Genomic DNA, 19,027 nt, shown 5'->3' with positions numbered 1-19,027 from the left:
TTTTAAAACAGTTCCTGTAGATGTAAAACCAAAAATAACCTGTTAAATCTGTTTCAAGTAAAAGCTATATGTTTTTTAAAAAAAAACATAGCACTTTGAAAATTATCAAGAAAATGACTCTCTAGCTGAGAAACGGCATGTGTCTGTGGTTAACACAAACAATTTGTCAACACGCATTGGTTGTTATGTTGTTCACAAACTCACAGTTCTTTCTCCTAGGCTTGTGTACTATCTACCTATATTACTGAAAATAGACATTTGCCATTTCAAAAGAAGGAAAAAAACCAAAAAAACAAAAAACAAAAAACACCATCAATACTATCTTGGAAGCAAGACACAGCTAGCTTCCGCATATGTACTTCTGACCTCAGCTGCTGCTCTTGGGGTTCCGTGAAGAGTTTAGTGTCATCCAGGAATGAGAGCAATTAGAGAGGATTACTGTGTTGCTGGATGATAAATAAATGAGGAGAAAACTGTCCAATCGTTCCCTCTCTCACCGGGCTCTTTTTTGCAAACCAGCCCATTAGAGTCACCCTCCATTAGAGCACAGAGTCTCAGGGTTAGAAAGAAACATTGCAAAGGCGTCTAGTAGCATCCTCTGCCCAAAGCAAGGTAGGGATCCCCCGCTGGCCCCACCTCCCATGTAACTCCAGCTCACCAGATCTCACATTTGATTTGGATTACACCCCTGCCGAGAACATAAAATCTCAAATGAAGGACCCAGGGGGCTCAGCAAAAGGTCACCAGATGCCATCTTAAAGGTCTGCCAGCCTTGGCAGCGACTCAGTGCCACCAATTTCCAACTGTGCGCCATCTAACAGGCCCTAAACCCTCTGGAGAAGACAGCCTAGAGTGTGCCAACACAGTGAATGGGGATCTAATTTCAGCAAATGAAAGTGTGTTCTTATTTGTAAGTAATAAGAGATAATCAAGACAACCAGACTTTTCTCTTTTTAAAAAGACAATAAAAAATAAAATCGGAAATGGGAGGGGAGTACAGCTGAAAAAGCTCACCAAACTCCACAGGGAAGCTGAAATGCGAAGCCTGTGCTAATGTAGCTAATGTTATTGTGTCGAAGTATGAAGGTTTTTTGTTTATTTCCTTTTTTTATGTCATGGAGCCATACCATGTACTATTATCATAGAAATTTAGCCTTCGAAAAGATCATAAAAATATTTTCATTCAACTCCTGAACTCGTACTTGAATCATTTCTTTATCAATGTAATTATTTTAGCTAATACGTTCTATCTGAATGCTTATGTGTCAGTCACCACACATAAATTCTTTCATGTTGTGTGACTTTGGGAATATCTGATTTTCAGGTTCTCAGCTACAAGATGAGAAAAAATAATCCTTATCAAGATAAAATGTATAAAATATTGAGCACCAAGCCTCGTGTGCCTTCCCCAGCCCTTGACAAATAGTAATTCTATGTTAATCATAAATGAAAGTGCTAGCTCCTTTACACACACACTCCTCATCACTCAGGTACAAAGGGATGCTTCTTTCTCTGGACTCCCAAAACTTCCTTTATTGACAGACAAAACTGAAGTTCAAAAGTCAAGGTTTTGTAGTAGATAGGAACTGAAGAAAATCTATTTAAATAGATAAAACAGATATAATTAATGCAATCTATCTGACCACCTTGTTATTTATCAATCACAGTAAATACAAATTTGAGAAATCACTCTGCCTTTAAAAAATAAATATTAAGTAGTATTAAAAATCTGTTCTGATAAAGCAGGATTCTTCTCAATCACATTCCTTAATTTTACAGAAAAAAAACAAACAACCCAAACATTGTTGCATCATGATGTCCTCAGGTGGATTACACCCAAGAGCTTTACAGAGAGTGCAGCTTTGCCAGTCTGGAGCCAATGTTTATTGGCTAAAATGTAAATCTTGGAACCAATCTTTAATGACTTGAAATTTAATGTCTTTTGCACTTGCATTCTCTCCTGTATTGCTTTTGCAAGTCTAAGCAAAATGACTGTGCAACTGCCTGGCCTCTTCACCAATGATCTCTGTGCTGTAGGGCACAATTTCTGAGCCAGGTCTTCTATCCATACTCTGAGAGGATGTAGCATAAACAGTTCTCTCTGCATCACGTCTGGATTCATCCACATGGTCTATGGGAATGAGGAGCAATCATTATTGCTATGTTATTTTGTTTAATCAGGTTGAACTAAATCAGGAATATATAAAAAGATGATGGATTTTTAAAAATACTCTATCAATATAAATTTGTTATCTCAAAATCTTAGCTGGCAAAACTAAAGGTGGCCAAATATTTTATCTCTATACAAAAAGCTTCCATATACACACACGAGAAGTTTTATTTTGTTTTTAAAACAAAGATTGATTGTAATCAACCTTTCTAATCTCTTAAACATTTTTTTCAATTGACAAAATAACGCAGATATCTTTTTTTTTCCTCCAAACAGATTTATTGAATATAGCAAAATTCTATATACAAAGTGACCTGGACCTGCTGCTTCAAAACATGATCCTTTCTTACTAATATCTTGATAGTCGGTCCATAGAGCATTAGAAAGCAATTGACTCTTAAATAAATAGAAAAGTGCCCAATGCACGTTAAATGAATGGCCTAACTACTGGAACTTTAGCAGTTCTAAAGGTAATTAACATAGGTAGGATCGAGTTCCTGTAACAGGCTGCTGAAGAACAGATATGAGGTGTCAAGAGGCCATTTTGTGCACTGCCACTGTGATGCCATCATGTTTCTGGATCATAATGTTCCCATTATCTGATTCTAGACACACCACAGGAATATCAGTGGGGTCAGAGGTTAGCTTAGCTGCTTGCTGGGCTAGAACAGATATCACTCCAGCATGCTCATCTGACAGGGTCCCACGGCAACCCAGATTAAGTCCTTGTGAATCTGTGCACAGGACTCCAACAATGGAGGGATTCTTCATTGTGTCTTCCAAGTGCTGCTCCAAGGTCGCCTTCATCGCACCCACCGACCACCCAATAACGCAGATATCTTTACAGGCCAATACTTCTATCTCTACACCAACATCTGAAATGTCTAATGGTATTTCATTATGTGGATACACAAGAGTTTATTTAACTTGTCCTATATTGTTGAACATTAATTTGGTTTCCAAATTTTTATTAATTTGAATGTTGCTGCTCTGCTGGAGATGTTTCTTCGGCACCTATATCCTCACCATCCTTCTCAACCCCAGAAAATTGATCTCTGTGGACTTACTCTATCAACAGTGCCCATGAGGCCAGGCATAGTGGCTCACACTTACAATCTTATACTTTGGGAGGCCTAGGTAAGAAGATCACTTGAAGCCAGGAGCTCCAGACCAGCCTGGACAACATGGCCAGACCCTATCTACCAAAAACAAAAAAACAAAAAAATTAACCGGGCGTTGTGGTGCACACCTGTAGTTCTAGCTACTTGGGAAGCTGAGATAGGAGAATTGCTTGAGCCCAGAAGTTCCAGCAATGAGCTATGATCCCTCCATTGTATTCCAGAGTGATGGACAGAGATCCTGTCTCTAAGAAAAGCAGTGCCTATGTCTTATGATTCTGGGTGGTTTGGGCCAATGGGTAGCCCTGGCAGGAGGAGGTTCCCTCCCTGAAATGTTGACTCAGGCTACCTGTGTCTCTTGGCCAAAAGTCACTACTTTTCTCAAGATGGCCCAAGCTGCAGAATGCTTCCTTTTTATGGTTTCGGTAACATTCCACTCCTCTCCTCTCTTCAGACCTAGTGCTCCTACCAACCTTGTGGCTGCTAGCCCATGATTCCTGCACCATAGCTTGCAGTTCTCTTAATCTCAGCTTATATTTTTGTAATTATTCCTTTTAAACTAAAGCCATCCTGGTTTGAGTGTATGATCTGTTTCCTATTGGGACCCAGACACAAGACACATTTTTGTGTAAATCTTTGAAACCAAATCATTACACCCATCGATAATCGTTTTCATAGAACTGATTCATAGACACAGATCTATGCCAAAGGACATATACTTCTAAGGCTTTAAATAAGTATACTTTAAAAAACACAGTATCATATGAGTATTTTCTCTAAACACCTGCCAGCACTGGGTATCTCCATTATAAAACATTCCTAATTTGATTTGTAAAAAATAATATCTCATTACTCTTTACGTTTCTTTTATTATCATGCAGGTTGAATATACACCCACATATCTGTTGTTCCTTTTGATTTCTTCTATTTCCTGTCTAGGTCTATTGCCAATTATTGAAATGAGGCTGTTCATCTTTTTCCCATCGATTTGGAAAAGCTCTTTATGCAGTTAGGAATTACTTATTTTTCTGTCACATGTGTTGTAAACAGTATTTTGTTTTTGACTTTGACTTTCTATTATATTTTTTAAAATATATAGAATTCAAATGGCAAAAATAACTGTTACCTCATAGTCTCAATATTTGGGATCAATGGGCACTTAGAAGTTTTCTAAAACATTTATTGAATGTTTGCTCACATAATACCCGGTACTCTTATTTACAGACTTATGACTAGAACAACAGTATGTTATGCTTCTTTATACTTCTCACAGTGCCTAAAATAAACACACAAACAAATGAAAACAAACAAAAATTATTCCAGGATATTAATAAGAAGCAGTTTAATGCAGTGGAAAGGGCTTAATAGAAGTATGATTTTAGCCTACTGCTTTATCATTTTGAACTTGTAAAAATGGAGATAAGTATCTTCTGTGATGTTATTGTTCAGTTTTAATGAGAGATTGAGTTCATAGATATTTAGCTATTGTGTAGATTGTCTAGTGAGAAAAGTAATAAACAAAGATAAGGCTTATTGATCAGTTGTTTCTAAAAAATAATAAATGGGATCCTTGAATTTTTCGGTCACAAAATTTATCCATACTTTATATATGGACTGTAATTGGTCAATGCTTCCATCTCCTGCCTGGATTATCATAACTCTTTAAATGTTTTCTCTCTTTTTATTAGTGTCACTCCCAAGTTACTCACCACTTAACAGACAGAAGCAGTCTTTAGAAAATAGTAATACAATGTGAGCAGCATTGCTCTCAATTTTCCAGTGGTTTCCCATTCTACATGGAACAAAATCCAAAGTTCCTACTATGGCCCTACTGGCTTTTCTGCCCTTATTTCCTGCTCCTCTCCCCATTCCCCACTGTGCTCCACAAACAATGGCTTTCCTACTCTTTCTTAAACATACCAACAGGCTTTATTCTGACTATTCTCTCTCCTTAGAATGCTCTTTCTTCAGATATTTGCATGATTTACTTTCTCTGTAAGTCTGTGGAGTCACTAGGATGTAGGTGAATACCTGTGTATCACTTGGTGCAGGCTGGACTTCAGTGGCAGGAAAGCAGCAGGTATATGGGTTCCCTGATCCTGAGCACTGTGCTCCTGCTGAGGGATGGTATTCTAGTTTTTATGAGTGTGATGGCCAATACTGAGTGTCAACTTGATTGGACTGAAGGATGCAAATTATTGATTCTGGGTGTGTCTGTGAGGGTGTTTGGACAAAGGAGATTAACATTTGAGTCAGTGGGCTGGGAGAGGCAGACCCACCCTTGATCTGGGTGGACACCATCTAATCAGCTGCCAGCGCAGCTAGAATATAAAGCAGACAGAAGAAACTCTAGACAGGCCTGGCCTCCCAGCCTACATCTTTCTCCCATGCTGGATGCTTCCTGCCGTCCAACATCAAAGTCCAAGTTCTTCAGTTTTGGGACTCAGACTGGCTCTCCTTGCTCTTCAGCTTGCAGATGGCCTATTGTGGGACCTTGTGATCATGTGAGTTAATAAACTCCCCTTTATATATAATAGGATATATATATAATATATATAACTAATAGGATATCTATATATATATATATATATGATAGATATAGATATAGATATAGATATATATCCTATTTGTTCTGCCCCCTAGAGAACCCTGACTAATACAATGAGGCAAGCATGAGGCAACCTTATACAAAAAGAAAAAAAAATTGCTTGGGCTCCAGGCGGTCAACTTAGGTGCCATCGGTTTGTAACAGTAAATGAGAATGCCAGATGCCCAATAATGGGCAAACTTGAGACCTGTGAATAGTTGCAGACCCTTTTTCTTGAGCAGGGGAGGGAAGAAGATACTACCAACTTTATGGAGAGTTTAAATCTGGTAGAGCCATACCCATGCGGACGAAGGCTGGGCTAGTCTTAGCTCACTGATAGTTAACCTGGGATAATTCTCATTGCATAATTCTAGCTGTTTATCTCCGCACAGTCTCAGTTCAAATGTCTCTTGCTCAGAGACAGCTTCTAGGACCCTTAAGAGCTGATAGACCCTCATGTTCCTTTATTTTTCCTTATTGCACTGTGCCTACATGAACAATCATTGTTTATCTGTCTATTTTGTGTTTCCCATCACTAGAACTTTAGGTACACTTCTGTGTCTCCATGGCTTGGCACTCAGTAGGTGCTCAGTTAATATTTGTGAAAAGGAAGTTGATGGAATTCCCTACATACATTAATTTCTAAAACTGTTAATGTTAACACTTAAAGAAGTTTAAGACAAGTCACAAAGAATTTGTTATTATAAAGGGTTTGGGGCGATTCAAAAATGACAGAATATGAGCTTTAGGAGAGTCACGTGGGAAAATACCAGAACTTTGCATATCTTTGGTGTAAATATCGATGCAAATTATAGGCATACCTCAGAGATTTGTGGTTTGGTTCCAGAGTGCTGCAATAAAGCAAATATCACAATAAAGTGATTCACATATTTTTTTGGTTTCCCGGTGCACATAAAAGTCATGTTTACACTATACTGTAGTCTATTATGTTTGCAATAGCATTGTCTAAAAAACAATGCACATACCTTAATTAAAAATACTTTATTGCTAAAATATGCTAATAATCATCTGTGAGCCTTTAGCAAGTCCTCATCTTTTTGCTAGTGGAGGGGCTTGCCTCGATGATGCCTGCTGACTAATGAGGATGGTAGTTGCTGTAGGCTGCGGTAGTTGTGCAATTTCTTAAGACAACAATAAAGTTTTCTGCATCCATTGATTCATCATTTTACAAAAGATTTCTCTGTAGCATATAATGCTGTTTGATAGCATTTTACCCACAGGGAACCATCTTTCAAAATTGGAATCAATCCTCTCAATTCCTGCCACTGCTTTATCAACTAAGTTTATATGATATTCTAAATCCTTTGTTGTCAATTCAACAATGCTGACAGCATCTTCACCTGGAGAGTTGATTCTATCTCAAAAAACCACTTTCTTTGCTCATCTATAAGGAGCAACTCCTCATCTACTCAAGTTTTATCATGAGATTGCAGAAATTCAGTCACATCTTTAGGCTTCACTTCTAATTCTAGTTCTCTTATTATTTTCACCCCACCTGCAGTGATTCCTCCACTGAAGTCTCGGAACCCTTAAAGTCATTCATGAGGGTTGGAATCAACTTATTCCAAACTCTTGTTAATGTTGCTATTTTGACATCCTCCCATGAATCACAAATGTTCTTTTTTTAATTATACTTTAAGTTCTGGGATACATGTGCAGAATGTGCAGGTTTGTTACATAGGTATACACGTGCCATGGTGGTTTGCTGCACCCATCAACCCATCACCTACATTAGGTATTTCTACTAATGCTAACTCTCCCCTTCCCCCCGCCACCACTGACAGGCCCCAGTGTGTGATGTCCCCCTCCCTGTGTCCATGTGTTTTCATTGTTCAACTCCCACTTATGAGTGAGAGCATGTGGTGTTTAGTTTCCTGTTCCTGTGTTCGTTTGCTGAGAATGATGGTTTCCAGCTTCATCCGTGTCCCTGCAAAGGACATGAACTCGTCCTTTGTATGGCTGCACAATATTTCATGGATTTCATGGTGCTTTTGTGTCACATTTTCTTTATCCAATCTATCATCGATGGGCATTTGAGTTAGTTCCAAGTCTTTGCTATTGTGAACAGTGCTGCAATAAACATACATATGCATGTGTCTTTATAGTAGAATGATTTATAATCCTTTGGGTAGATACCCAGTAATGGGATTGCTGGGTCAAATGGTGTTTCTGGTTCTAAATCCTTGAGGAATCACCACACTGTCTTCCACAATGGTTGAACTAATTTACACTCCCGCCAACAGTATAAAAGCATTCCTATTTCTCCACATCCTCACCAGCATCTGTTGTTTCCTGACTTTTCAATGATTGTCATTCTAACTGGTGTGAGATAGTATCTCATTGTGGTTTTCCTCTAATTACCAGAGATGATGAGCTTTCTTTCATATGTTTGTTGGCTGCATAAATGTCTTCTTTTGAGAAGTGTCTGATCATGTCCTTTGCCCAGGGATTGTTTTTTTCTTGTAAATTCGTTTAAGTCCCTTGTAGATTCTGGATATTAGCCCTTTGTCAGATGAATAGATTGCAAAATTTTTCTCCATTCTGTAGATTGCCTGTTCACACTGATGATGGCTTATTTAGCTGTGCAGAAGCTCTTTAATTTAATTGGATCCCATTTGTCAATTTTGGCTTTCATTGTAATTATTTTTGGTGTTTTAGTCATGAAGTCTTTGCCCACGCCTACGTCCTGAATGGTATTGCCTAGGTTTTCTTCCAGGGTTTTTATGATTTTATGTTTTACGTTTAAGTCTTTAATCCATCTTGAATTAATTTCTGTATAAGGTGTAAGGAAGGAGTCCAATTTCCGTTTCCGGCACATGGCTAGCCAGTTTTCCCAGCACCATCTATTAAGTGGGAAATCTTTTCCTCATTACTTGTTTTTGTCAGGTTTGTTGAAGATCAGATGGTTGTAGATGTGTGGTGTTATTTCTGAGACCTCTGTTCTGTTCAATGGATCTTTCATAATGCCCTCTGCTGCCCCAACATTTAGTGCGTCAGGGTCCCTCCTAAAATGTGGCATCCAGAATGAAGTGTGCAGTACTCCACTGAGTTTTGCATGGAGTGAGCCTCCACATCTCTCTATCTGAATACCCTTGACTCATGCTAAGCTCAAACACAGGCAATACCGGAACATTTATTCCATATAACCATTTCCATGTACACTTCTCCAAAGGTAGCCTTTGCCTATATTTCTGTTCATTTAGTCTTGTTGGTTGTAGCTTATTTCCCTGCCAATCTTCTTAGCTTTCTGCTACCTATGGGTTTACTAAAATAATTTGTCTATCTTCCTTTGATTGTGTATTAAAAACTGTTGAATAAGAGCAGGGTCACACACACAAATCCTCCCCACCTCCAGAAAGTTGTGTTTATATCAATTGTTCCATCACCACTTGGTAGTGTATCACCTATCTCAACACTGTCCAGTATGGAGTTCACTGCCTTGTTTCAGGCCTTTGTGAGAAAGATGTGCCCAATGACTCACCAAAATCAACACATACTGTCTTTATCATTCTCTTCATTTGGACTGCAATAATCTTGTCAATGATGAGAATGGAACCAGTTAGCATAATCTATTTTTGGTTAATGCATACCTCCACTTTCATGTTTTATTTTCACAACTAATATATTTAATTTTTTGGCCTACAGTTTTGGCAGGGATCGTCCACCAACCTCTGACTCTGTGGTACTATTACTAGCTTCTATCACCTTTTTGAAAATGAGAATATTTGTCTCCTGTCACATGGCATGTTACTCATCAGGGTTCCATAGTAACATCTGGATGTTATTTCAACAGCATGGGCCTTTAGATTTGTATTTATTTAAAGCTACTAAGTATTATCTTTCTAGATCTTTATTTTTCTTGGTAGCCATGTTACTCTAATTTATTTAATAGGCTTTACCATGTACAAGATTTTATCCTCTGTGCTGGGGATATAGTTGTGCACATACAATTTACAGTAAAATAGAGAGACAGAAATGCATAGGAAGTTGTAAGCATGTACTATTCCTTACGGGCGTTATAGGAGCCCCCAGGTGGGGCAGGCAAATGTGTGTCTGGTGGTGGCAACATGTCATTAGATTTTATTTTAGAAAGATCACGCTGGCCATACTTAAGAATGGGGCTTCTCAAACTGGAATGTGTGGAGGAGTCACCTGAAAATTCAGGTTTAAAGTAAGATTCTGACTCAATATATCAGGAAGGGAGCTGAGGTTCTGTTTCTAACAAGTTCCCAGCTGAGACTGGTGCTGGAAATCCACGGACTACACATTCAGGAGCAAAGATGCAGAGGAGTCAGTTACAGAGTGTGAAGATTAGAGACAGAGAAATAGGTTGGAAGGCGGTTATAGTGACCTAGGAGGAAGATGATGATGGCACAAATAAGGGGAAACTTGTTTCACTCCTTGAAGCCTACAGATTAATCTCTTTTGCTCTTTTGTGAAAAATATGTATACTAAATATAAGTATTTTTCTTTGATCTGTGAACAATTATGCGTGTTAACTTAAGGAAAGAGGGAAGGCGAGCTCCATTCCAGTCTTAGTTCTTAATAACCAGCGTGGAACTTCAGGGGCTTGCTTTAAGACCACTGAGGCCTTAGTTATCTCACCTCATCTGTAAAATGGGAGGCTGGTTGTTATGGGTTGAACTGTGGCCCTGCCAAGATTCCTGTGTTGATATTCTACCCCCCATACCTCAGTATATGACCTTATTTGGAAATAGGATTATTACAGATATAATGAGTTGAGATGAGGTCATACTGGATTAGGGTGGGCCCCTAATGTAGTTGACTGATGTCTTTACATAAAGGGGCAATTTAGACACAGATGCAGATGCAGGGAGAAAGCCATGTAAAGCTTGAAGATATGCTGCCACAAGTCAAGGAACTGCCAGAAGCAAGGGAGCACCTAGGACACATAGGTCCTTCCCTGGCACCTTCGTAGGGATCACAGCTCTATGGACACTCTGACTTCAGACGTCTGGCCTCCAGAACTTGAGACCATGAACTTCTGTTGTTCTAAGTCACCCAGTCTGTGGTACACTATTACAGCAGCCCTAGCAAGCTAATATATTGGGCTGCATCTAAAAGACCACCTTCAGGTCTGACATACTATCCCAGCATCAACACATGTCCTGCAGGAAATCTGAGCTAAATGTGGTTATACGAGAAGATTTCTGATTTTCTCTCCATTGTTGATCCATGATTTTCTTTTAATTCAAATTTTCATTTTGGAGAAACCTTTCTTTTTTGATGTTTACTTACACTTCTTAAGTGGATTTTTATTAATTGATTCAACTTATTCAACCCAAAGAAAATACCCTTCTGGGGCCCTGGTTTATGAATATAAACACTTTTGGGAAGACAGATTCTGCAGCATGAATGACATGATAGTGGCAGCACTTTCCTTACCTGAGTAACGAGGAGGCTTTAAGAATTATTCATTTTTAAACATACAAGAATATTTTAGCAATGCATATTACTAATCCTATGTCATCCCGGCAACAGTAACATGAAGTCTATAGGAAACGCAGCAAACAAACAAAATACCCGTCTTACTACCTAAAAAATGCCAGCTGTTATAGTATAATAGGAGAGATAGAACTGCATATTTTATTTTACAATTAATTTAGCTGATTTAATGTACTCTTTTATTTTTTGGTTCCTGAGGTTTAGAAAACAAAATGGGGAAAGGCACCTTCCTATGAGATAAAGCTAACTTTTCACTATTTTAAAAATTAAATACTACTCCTTGCTTTCTGTTTAAAAACATACTAAGTTCCATATCCTTGGAAAAAGCAAGGGGTTTGGGAGAGAATAAGGCTAAACAAACAACCTAAGGAAGGAATGGAATTAGTAATAATATAGTCTTCCAGGTAGGAGATCTGAGCCAGGTGTCCAAACTAATTCTATTTACTTTTCTTGACAGTGACAGGGATTTGATATATCTCAAAATAATCACTTACCATATCACAGTGTCTTAGTTTCCTCATCTACAAAACAGACGTAAACTGCATCCTAGGCATAGAATATAAAAGGGACGGCCGGGCACGGTGGCTCACGCCTGTAATCCCAGCACTTTGGGAGGCCGAGACGGGCGGATCACGAGATCAGGAGATCGAGACCATCTTGGCTAACACGGTGAAACCCCGTCTCTACTAAAATACAAAAAAAAATTCGCTGGGTGTGGTGGCGGGCGCCTGTAGTCCCAGCTACTCTGGAGGCTGAGGCAGGAGAATGGCGTGAACCCGGGAGGCGGAGCTTGCAGTGAGCCGAGATCGGGCCACTGCACTCCACCCTAGGCCACAGAGCGAGACCCTGTCTAAAAAAAAAAAAAAAAAAAAAAAAATATATATATATATATATATATATATATATATAGAGAGAGAGAGAGAGAGAGAGAGAGAGAGAGAATATAAAAGGGACATCAAGCATTTAACAGAAAGATGTTTGATTTTTTTGTTACATGTTTTATATCTATCGAAAGACCTCAATAATAATAGCAGAATTATTTACTAAGCATGTTATTTATAATAGACACTGGAAAGGTGCTTTGCATACTTTTTCTCATTTAATCCTCACAATAACCCTATTACTAGATAGGTGTTGTTTTATCCCCACTTCATATATATAGAATCTAAGGCCAAAGATGTTAATTCATTTTCCCAATGTCAAAAGGCAAGAAAGAATCAGACCTAAGATTCAATTTCACACCTCTCAGCTCTGTAGGGATCCCAAATATATGAATCACATGCTGCAAACCTCAGTTCCTGTGCAGTGGCAGACATTACTAACTGATTATAGCAATCACTTTGGAATCCCTCTAGACTTTACAATACTGATAGTGGGGAAGTAGAACTAATGTGACTTTCTAAAGTCTTATTAAAGCCTGTACTTCATAACAGCAGTCTTGGTGACCTGCATTCAGAAATTTTGATTCAGCAGACCTTGAGCTGGTTCCTGAATCTTTATTTTTGAGGACCCTCCCGGCGATTCTGATGATTGCCAGGTTTAGTAAAAATTTCTTCTTGCACCTATGTTCAGCGATACCATATCTTTGTATATTTGTTCAGTCTACGAATTTCTGAAATAGAAGATAGAGCTAAGGAAATAATCTTAGCAAGGAAAAGCAAGTTTTGACTAGCTATTATTTATGGAATGCCTACTATAAGAAAGACAGATCTAGTATCTTCCCTTCTTTCTTGAGCCACTGAAACTCTGTAGGAAAGAGCTAGTCATACTCTTCTGTGCTGAAACATCTAGTGAATATTAGAAATATATGAGTGTCATATCTTAAATGTGACTGTGATGGGTTTGGAAGAGAAGAAAGAGATCTTAGCCACGATCTGAGAAGCCCAAGCTTAGAAGAGTATCAAATACAAACAGGAGTAAGTGAAAACCTTACAGTTTATGATTCTGTATTAATCCTACTCCTTTAATTCACAACAAATTGACTAATAAACCTCCCCCACTCTCCCTAAAATTACTACATGTGGTAGATTACAAGCCCGATGAGAAAAGGCAGTAATGCTCCATTAATATTTATAAATGTCTCAATGCTCTTATTTCCCATCTATTTGGAAAATCGGCCCAAGTAATTAAGGAGTATGGGGAATTATAAAGATGAAAAATACTAGGAAAACAGTGCGCATGGAAGTTATCAACACGATTTTAACTCTACTGTTGCATCTTAATGACTTCGTTTTCCATGGATGGCATTTTTTTAAGTTTAAATTTCTGAGTGAAAAAAAACCAATAAAACTTCATTATCATCCAAGCAACATAGGTATTTTTCAAATATGGACTTACATCTTTGGCTTCTCCACGAGGTATCGAAAGTATTTACTTCCAATGATTTTCACCATGATCTCAGGCATTGCATCTGATCCACGGGGAGTCTTCCAGGCTGAAGACATGATTCTTTTCAAAATCCCTTCAAATCCTTAGAGGTAAAAATAAGTAAATTGTTCTTCTTGATTTTCCGTTACAGAACTCCATCATCCTTGTCAATAACAACAAGCAATAATAATAGCAGGACAAAGTGTTTCACCTATATTACCTCACTTAACACTCCTAACAAAGGCATGAGAAAGATATTTTTAATTAGTATCACTTTTGTTTTACAGTTGAGGAAACAGGCAAAATGTAGCTATATGACTTACTCACATCACATCACATCACCAGTAATTAGCGGACTTGGGAATCTCACCTAAGAGGTCTGCAAAGCAGATCTACTGAGTCATTAGGTGACTCTACTTTCCTGTACTACAAGACATAGGATGGGATTCCAGTGAGGTCAGAGCGGAAACTACGGCATTAGTGGGACATACGAAGAATCAATATTCAGTTCTGATGTTTAGTTTCTCCATTTATAAGATCAGGATAATTCCGGGTCTGTTCTACGACTTGGGGGTGAATCCAAGGAGATAATGCATCTGAAGGGAGACTGAACACAAGAGAGACAGACTTTTGTTGTGATCACTGATCTCTTTCTACAACAATCCAATGAATCTGAAATTGAGCTCCTGCACAAGATAAGCACTGGCTGTTTAAACAGAGTGATGTCAAGGGAAAAATCAGAAGTTCAGTAAATCTGGTCACAGCTGAACACTCCCTTTTAGAACCACCCAGAGACTGAAAGCCCTTTAGAAATCATTCTACTCCAAAGGCCCCCTCACAGATTGGAAAACTAAGGCCCAGAGAGGGTTTGTTATTTGACAAGGGTCACAGAGAGAATGAAGGACAGGATTGTTTCCAGTACTTGGGTCTGATGGCTAGACCAGGGTTCTTCCCAAAAGTCCAATACTAAAGACCTGCTGTGCGACGGCAGCCCCTCATTCCGGGGACCTGCAACCTCTTTGCGCCTGTCTGGAATCTTCCAGACTCGGAATTCGTGATCCTCAAGTCCCCTCCCTGCCCAGCAGCTGCGTGTCGGTCCTGAGGTCTTTCCCAGGAGAGAACAGAGAGGGGTGCTTACCGCTAGGGCAGCGTTCCCACCCTGGCGGCTCAGAGTTGCGCGGTCCGTGCTTCTCCCCAGGAAGTTGACACTCTCAGACCCTGGAGACAGGACGGGGCGTGGGGACTGAGCCCAGGAATCTAGCCAATCACAGGGCCCGCGTCGCGGGGGGCGCCTCTTCCGCCCTGGTCGCTAAGGACGCAGAAGGCTGTTTCTGGGCGGGGACCAGGTTTTTCTCCACTGCCGCGGCAATGGACCCAGGCTATGGCTGCCGGTGGGTGAAGAGTCTAGGTGTTTTTGATCTGTGCCTTCTCTCTTCTTCAGCGATATGCGGGCATCCTTCTCGCCCATCTGGCTCACCTGTGTGGTCACCCTTGTCCTGCCCTTCCTCTGAAGCTTCATTTCCCTTTGTGAGTTTGCACACAGTTGAGATTCGAACACAGTAGGTTCAAATCCAGACGTCTCCACTGTATGGCTTGAGTAAATCTCTTCTTTTCCCTGAGATTGTTTCCTCACCTATAAAACGGGGCAAAATAATAACAGGGTCCTAACTGGGAGTTGGTGACTAAATTAAATGAAATTGTCGGCCGGGCACAGTGGTTCACGCCTGTAATCCCAGCACTTTGTTAGTCCTAGGTGGGCAGATCAGGAGGACAGGAGATTGAGACCATCCTGGATAACATGGTGAAACCCCGTCTCTACTAAAAATACAAAAAATTAGCGGGGCGTGGTGGTGCGCACCTGTAGTCCCAGCTACTCCGGAGGCTGAGGCAGAAGAATTGCTTGAACCTGGGAGATGGACCTTGCAGTGAGCCAAAATCCTACTACTGCACTCCAGCCTGGGGGACAGAGGGAGACTCAGTATCAAACAAACAAACAAAACCAGAATATTATACATTGATAATAATAACGTTGTGTACTATCTCTATGCCAGATCCCTTATGTGAGCGGGATAACTCTCACCTCACAAGTTAATAGTTATAAATAAAGTAGTTTTACTTTATTTTAAAGAGAAAAGAAACAAGTTGGGGTATTGATAAATTACTCCAAATCCTGCAAAAGCAAGTACAGAGCTAAGATTAGAATATAGATCTGCATATCCTACATTTCCAGTAGGTTGTTATTATGCTAAAATAAACTTCAGATGATAGGCAAAGACACTTTAGATTGACTCCCAAATAGTATTGTTATTTGCATCAACATAGGCAGCAGCAGCTCTAGCATCCATACCTCTGCCTCCTAACCTCTAGCTGTACTGTGCTTTACAGATAAATGTATCACCCACTGGCATATGCAGGCAGAGATGGACAGCACACTCAGCTCCCCTCTAGGGGTTCACTCTCTAGTGGGTGAGACACATAACCACATTCTACGATATAGAAAGTGCTAAGGGAGCAGAGAAGCAGGAACAGCTCCCTTCTGACTCCTCCCTCCCAGCCTTCACATTGCTTCCAGATCAGTCTTCCCAAGGGCCAACTCTGACAAGTCCCCCCCTCTACCAAACGTCTGAAAGATCTCATCAGCCATAGCAGGTGTCTGTGGTTTCAAGACCTTCCACTAACTGACTTCAAGCTAGATTGCTAGCTTGATCTCCCACTACTTCTCCTAGGCCTGTTACCCTGCATCCAACCCAGTTTACTCACGGGCCTGAATCTCCCTTTCATATCTCTGTCTCAGTGCCTTTGTTCACTTTGTTTCCTCTGCCTATAATGCCCCTCCATTTCTCATTGTGTCAGCCTGCCTATCCATTCTTTAAGTTGGATCTCAAATGATATGTGAACACCTTGAGTTCAAATCCTTGCCCTGCTAGTTCAGTGCAATCTTGGGCAAATCACTTAACATCTTTGTGCTTTAGTTTCCTCTTCCATACAATGAGGATGACTTTTTGTGAATTTTAAGCGAGTTATACAAGAAAGGGACTTAGAACAATGCCTGACACATAATGAACAATATAAATGTTTGCTGTTATTTTGCAAGAAGCCAAACTGGATTCCACAGCTGAAAGTAGCTTCTTAATCTTATATATAACCTGTGGCTTCTCTCTTAGGAAATATGTCTGTCTTTGTCTGAGAGTGTGGTATTTATTTGCTTTGGTTGTCCGGGCTTCTCCTGCTATGCTGTAGAGGGCTGAATAATGCCCCTCCCTCAAGATGTCCACCTTTAAATACCCAGAACCTGTGAATATTATCTTCCATGGCAAAAAGAACTTTACAGATGTGATTAAGTGAAGGAACTCGAGAGGGAAATATTATCTGAATTTTTCAGATGAGCCCTAAATGTAACCACAAGTGTCTTTATAGGAGGGAGGTGAGAGAGATTTGATGACAGAAGAGGAGGTAAATGTGACAATGGAGGCAAGAGGGTACAGGGATTTGAGGAAGGGATCATGAGCCAATGAATGCAGATGGTCTCTGGAAGCTAGAAAAGGCAAGGAAACTGATTCTACTCAAGACCCCCAGAAGGAATCTATTCTGCTGACCCCTTGACTTTAGCCCAGTGAGACTGATTTTGGACATCTAACCTTCAAAAATGTAAGACAATACATTTGTGTGTGGTAATTTATTATATTATCCATGGGAAAATTTAATGTCATGCTATGGAAGGACTCTTCTTTTCTTTTTCTTCTCTGTGTTTGTTAAATATCCAGAACAGTATCTAGATTATAGTGTGCTCTACAAAATTTTTTGAGCAAATGAATGAAGGAGAAGATAACCAAAATTGAATATTAAAATTTCTTTCTAAAAAATACTCTAATGAAAATGGTTCTCATGGGAGTTTTGTCCACCTAAAACGCTTCCCTATTCTTTCTTTCTGTGAATTGAATGCTTTCTTTGGGAATATCTTTTCCTGTTTCAAGGAGTCCTTGTGGGCATTTTCAGTCAAAGTGTTGCTTGATTATACTCTATGGCTTAAAAAGGCCAAAGTTCTTATCAATGACCCTTGAACAACACAGAGGTTAGGGGTGATGACTCCTCGTGCAGTTGAAAATTTGCGTGTAACTTTTGACACCCCCAAAACTTAACTACTTATAGCTTGCTGTTGACTGGAAGTCTTACTGATAACATCATAAATTAACACATATTGTGTATATTATATATATATTATATAATGTATTCTTATAATAAAGTAAGCTAGAGAAAAGAAAATCTTATTAAGAAAATCATAAGGAAGAGAAAATGTATCTACTAAGTGAAAATGATCATCATAAAAGTCTTTATCCTCAACATCTTCACATGAAGTACGCTGAAGAGAAGGAGGAAGAGGAGGGATTGATCTTGCTGTCTTGGAGGTGGCAGAGCTGGGAGAAAATCTGCCTATAAGTGGACCTGCACAGTTCAAACCTGTGTTGTTCAAGGATCATTTGTATACACATATAGGAGGAAAAAAGTTTATATCTGTTAAGATTACTAGACTACAATTTTTCAGAGAGAAGGAAGTCAGCCAACAGAGAAAAGCAGAGCCAAAAATGGAGCCAGCACGGGGAAGGAGAGGAAAGCAAAGAGCCTGGATCCAGCTATGCCTGAAATTAGAGATTCCAGAACTCTCAAACACACGAGTAATAAACGTCCCTTTTGTTTACAATATTTTGAGATGACTGTCATTAATCTTTACCCAAGGAGACCTGACTAACAGAGAGACTCTTAAACTTCAGGTTATTAAACTTTTTCTATGGGATACAGTTAATTGATTGGATGGCATTTTGAATTTTCCTATAAATTCTTTGATAAAGCTTGAAGGAGCAAATTGGTTTTGACCAAATTAGTTATTCTACTAAAGACTATCCTTTGACCTCATCTTGACTCTGTAGGTTTTACAAATGCCAACTTGAAACACAGTGGCATTGGGGAGACGCTTTCTATTGTGCAGCTCTTCTACCAGTTTGATGGTATTCAGGTGAAATCTGATCTATTTTTCAGACCTGAGGGAACCTCTGCTGAGTGACCTGGAACAAGTAATTTAACTCTTTTATCTGTAAGGTGGAGAAAATAATAATTACCCTCTAAGATTATCAGGATTAGACATAATGTACCTGGAGGCCCCTGACATGCAATAGGCTTATAATAAATTATATTCTTGTTTATAACAATAGCAGCTAACATTTAGTGAACATTTAGTATGTGCCAGACACTGAGTTAAGAGCTTTTCATTCAACATCCCATTTCATCTTCATAACAACCTTA

General features: G+C 39.4%; 2 protein-coding genes and 1 long non-coding RNA gene across 4 annotated transcripts in view; 1 reads left to right on the top strand and 2 right to left on the bottom strand.

Moving 5' to 3' along the window:
• C1H1orf87 (chromosome 1 C1orf87 homolog) overlaps positions 1 to 15,005 on the bottom strand; it is an 83,610-nt gene extending 68,605 nt beyond the window's left edge. For both annotated transcript variants that reach the window (XM_011764417.2, XM_024797036.2), the window contains exons 1-2: positions 14,868 to 15,005; positions 13,700 to 13,832 (exon numbers count right to left, since the gene is read on the bottom strand). In XM_011764417.2, coding sequence (XP_011762719.2) covers positions 13,700 to 13,806 — 107 coding nt within the window. In that variant the 5' untranslated portion in view covers positions 13,807 to 13,832; positions 14,868 to 15,005. The remainder of the gene's footprint in view (positions 1 to 13,699; positions 13,833 to 14,867) is intronic.
• LOC105495155 (ragulator complex protein LAMTOR5) lies at positions 2,433 to 3,013 on the bottom strand. The gene has a single exon (XM_011764416.2). It carries the CDS (start codon positions 2,975 to 2,977, stop codon positions 2,702 to 2,704), a length of 276 nt encoding a protein of 91 aa, XP_011762718.2. The 5' UTR covers positions 2,978 to 3,013; the 3' UTR covers positions 2,433 to 2,701.
• A 56-nt stretch (positions 15,006 to 15,061) lies between the features above and the next one.
• On the top strand, positions 15,062 to 18,821 carry LOC139362034 (uncharacterized). The gene is made up of 3 exons (XR_011620290.1): positions 15,062 to 15,120; positions 17,147 to 17,377; positions 18,273 to 18,821. It is a non-coding gene; the product is annotated as an uncharacterized lncRNA (long non-coding RNA).
• Positions 18,822 to 19,027: the final 206 nt, after the last annotated feature.

Source organism: Macaca nemestrina, chromosome 1, assembly GCF_043159975.1.
Source record: "Macaca nemestrina isolate mMacNem1 chromosome 1, mMacNem.hap1, whole genome shotgun sequence".
NCBI lineage: Eukaryota > Metazoa > Chordata > Mammalia > Primates > Cercopithecidae > Macaca > Macaca nemestrina.
The sequence above is the reverse complement of the archived record's forward strand: the minus strand, read 5'-3'. Positions and strand labels throughout refer to the sequence as shown.

Excerpts from the sequence above, each read along its gene's own strand:
- LOC105495155 (XM_011764416.2), bottom strand. The coding sequence starts at position 2,977 with ATGAAGGCGACCTTGGAGCAGCACTTGGAAGACACAATGAAGAATCCC.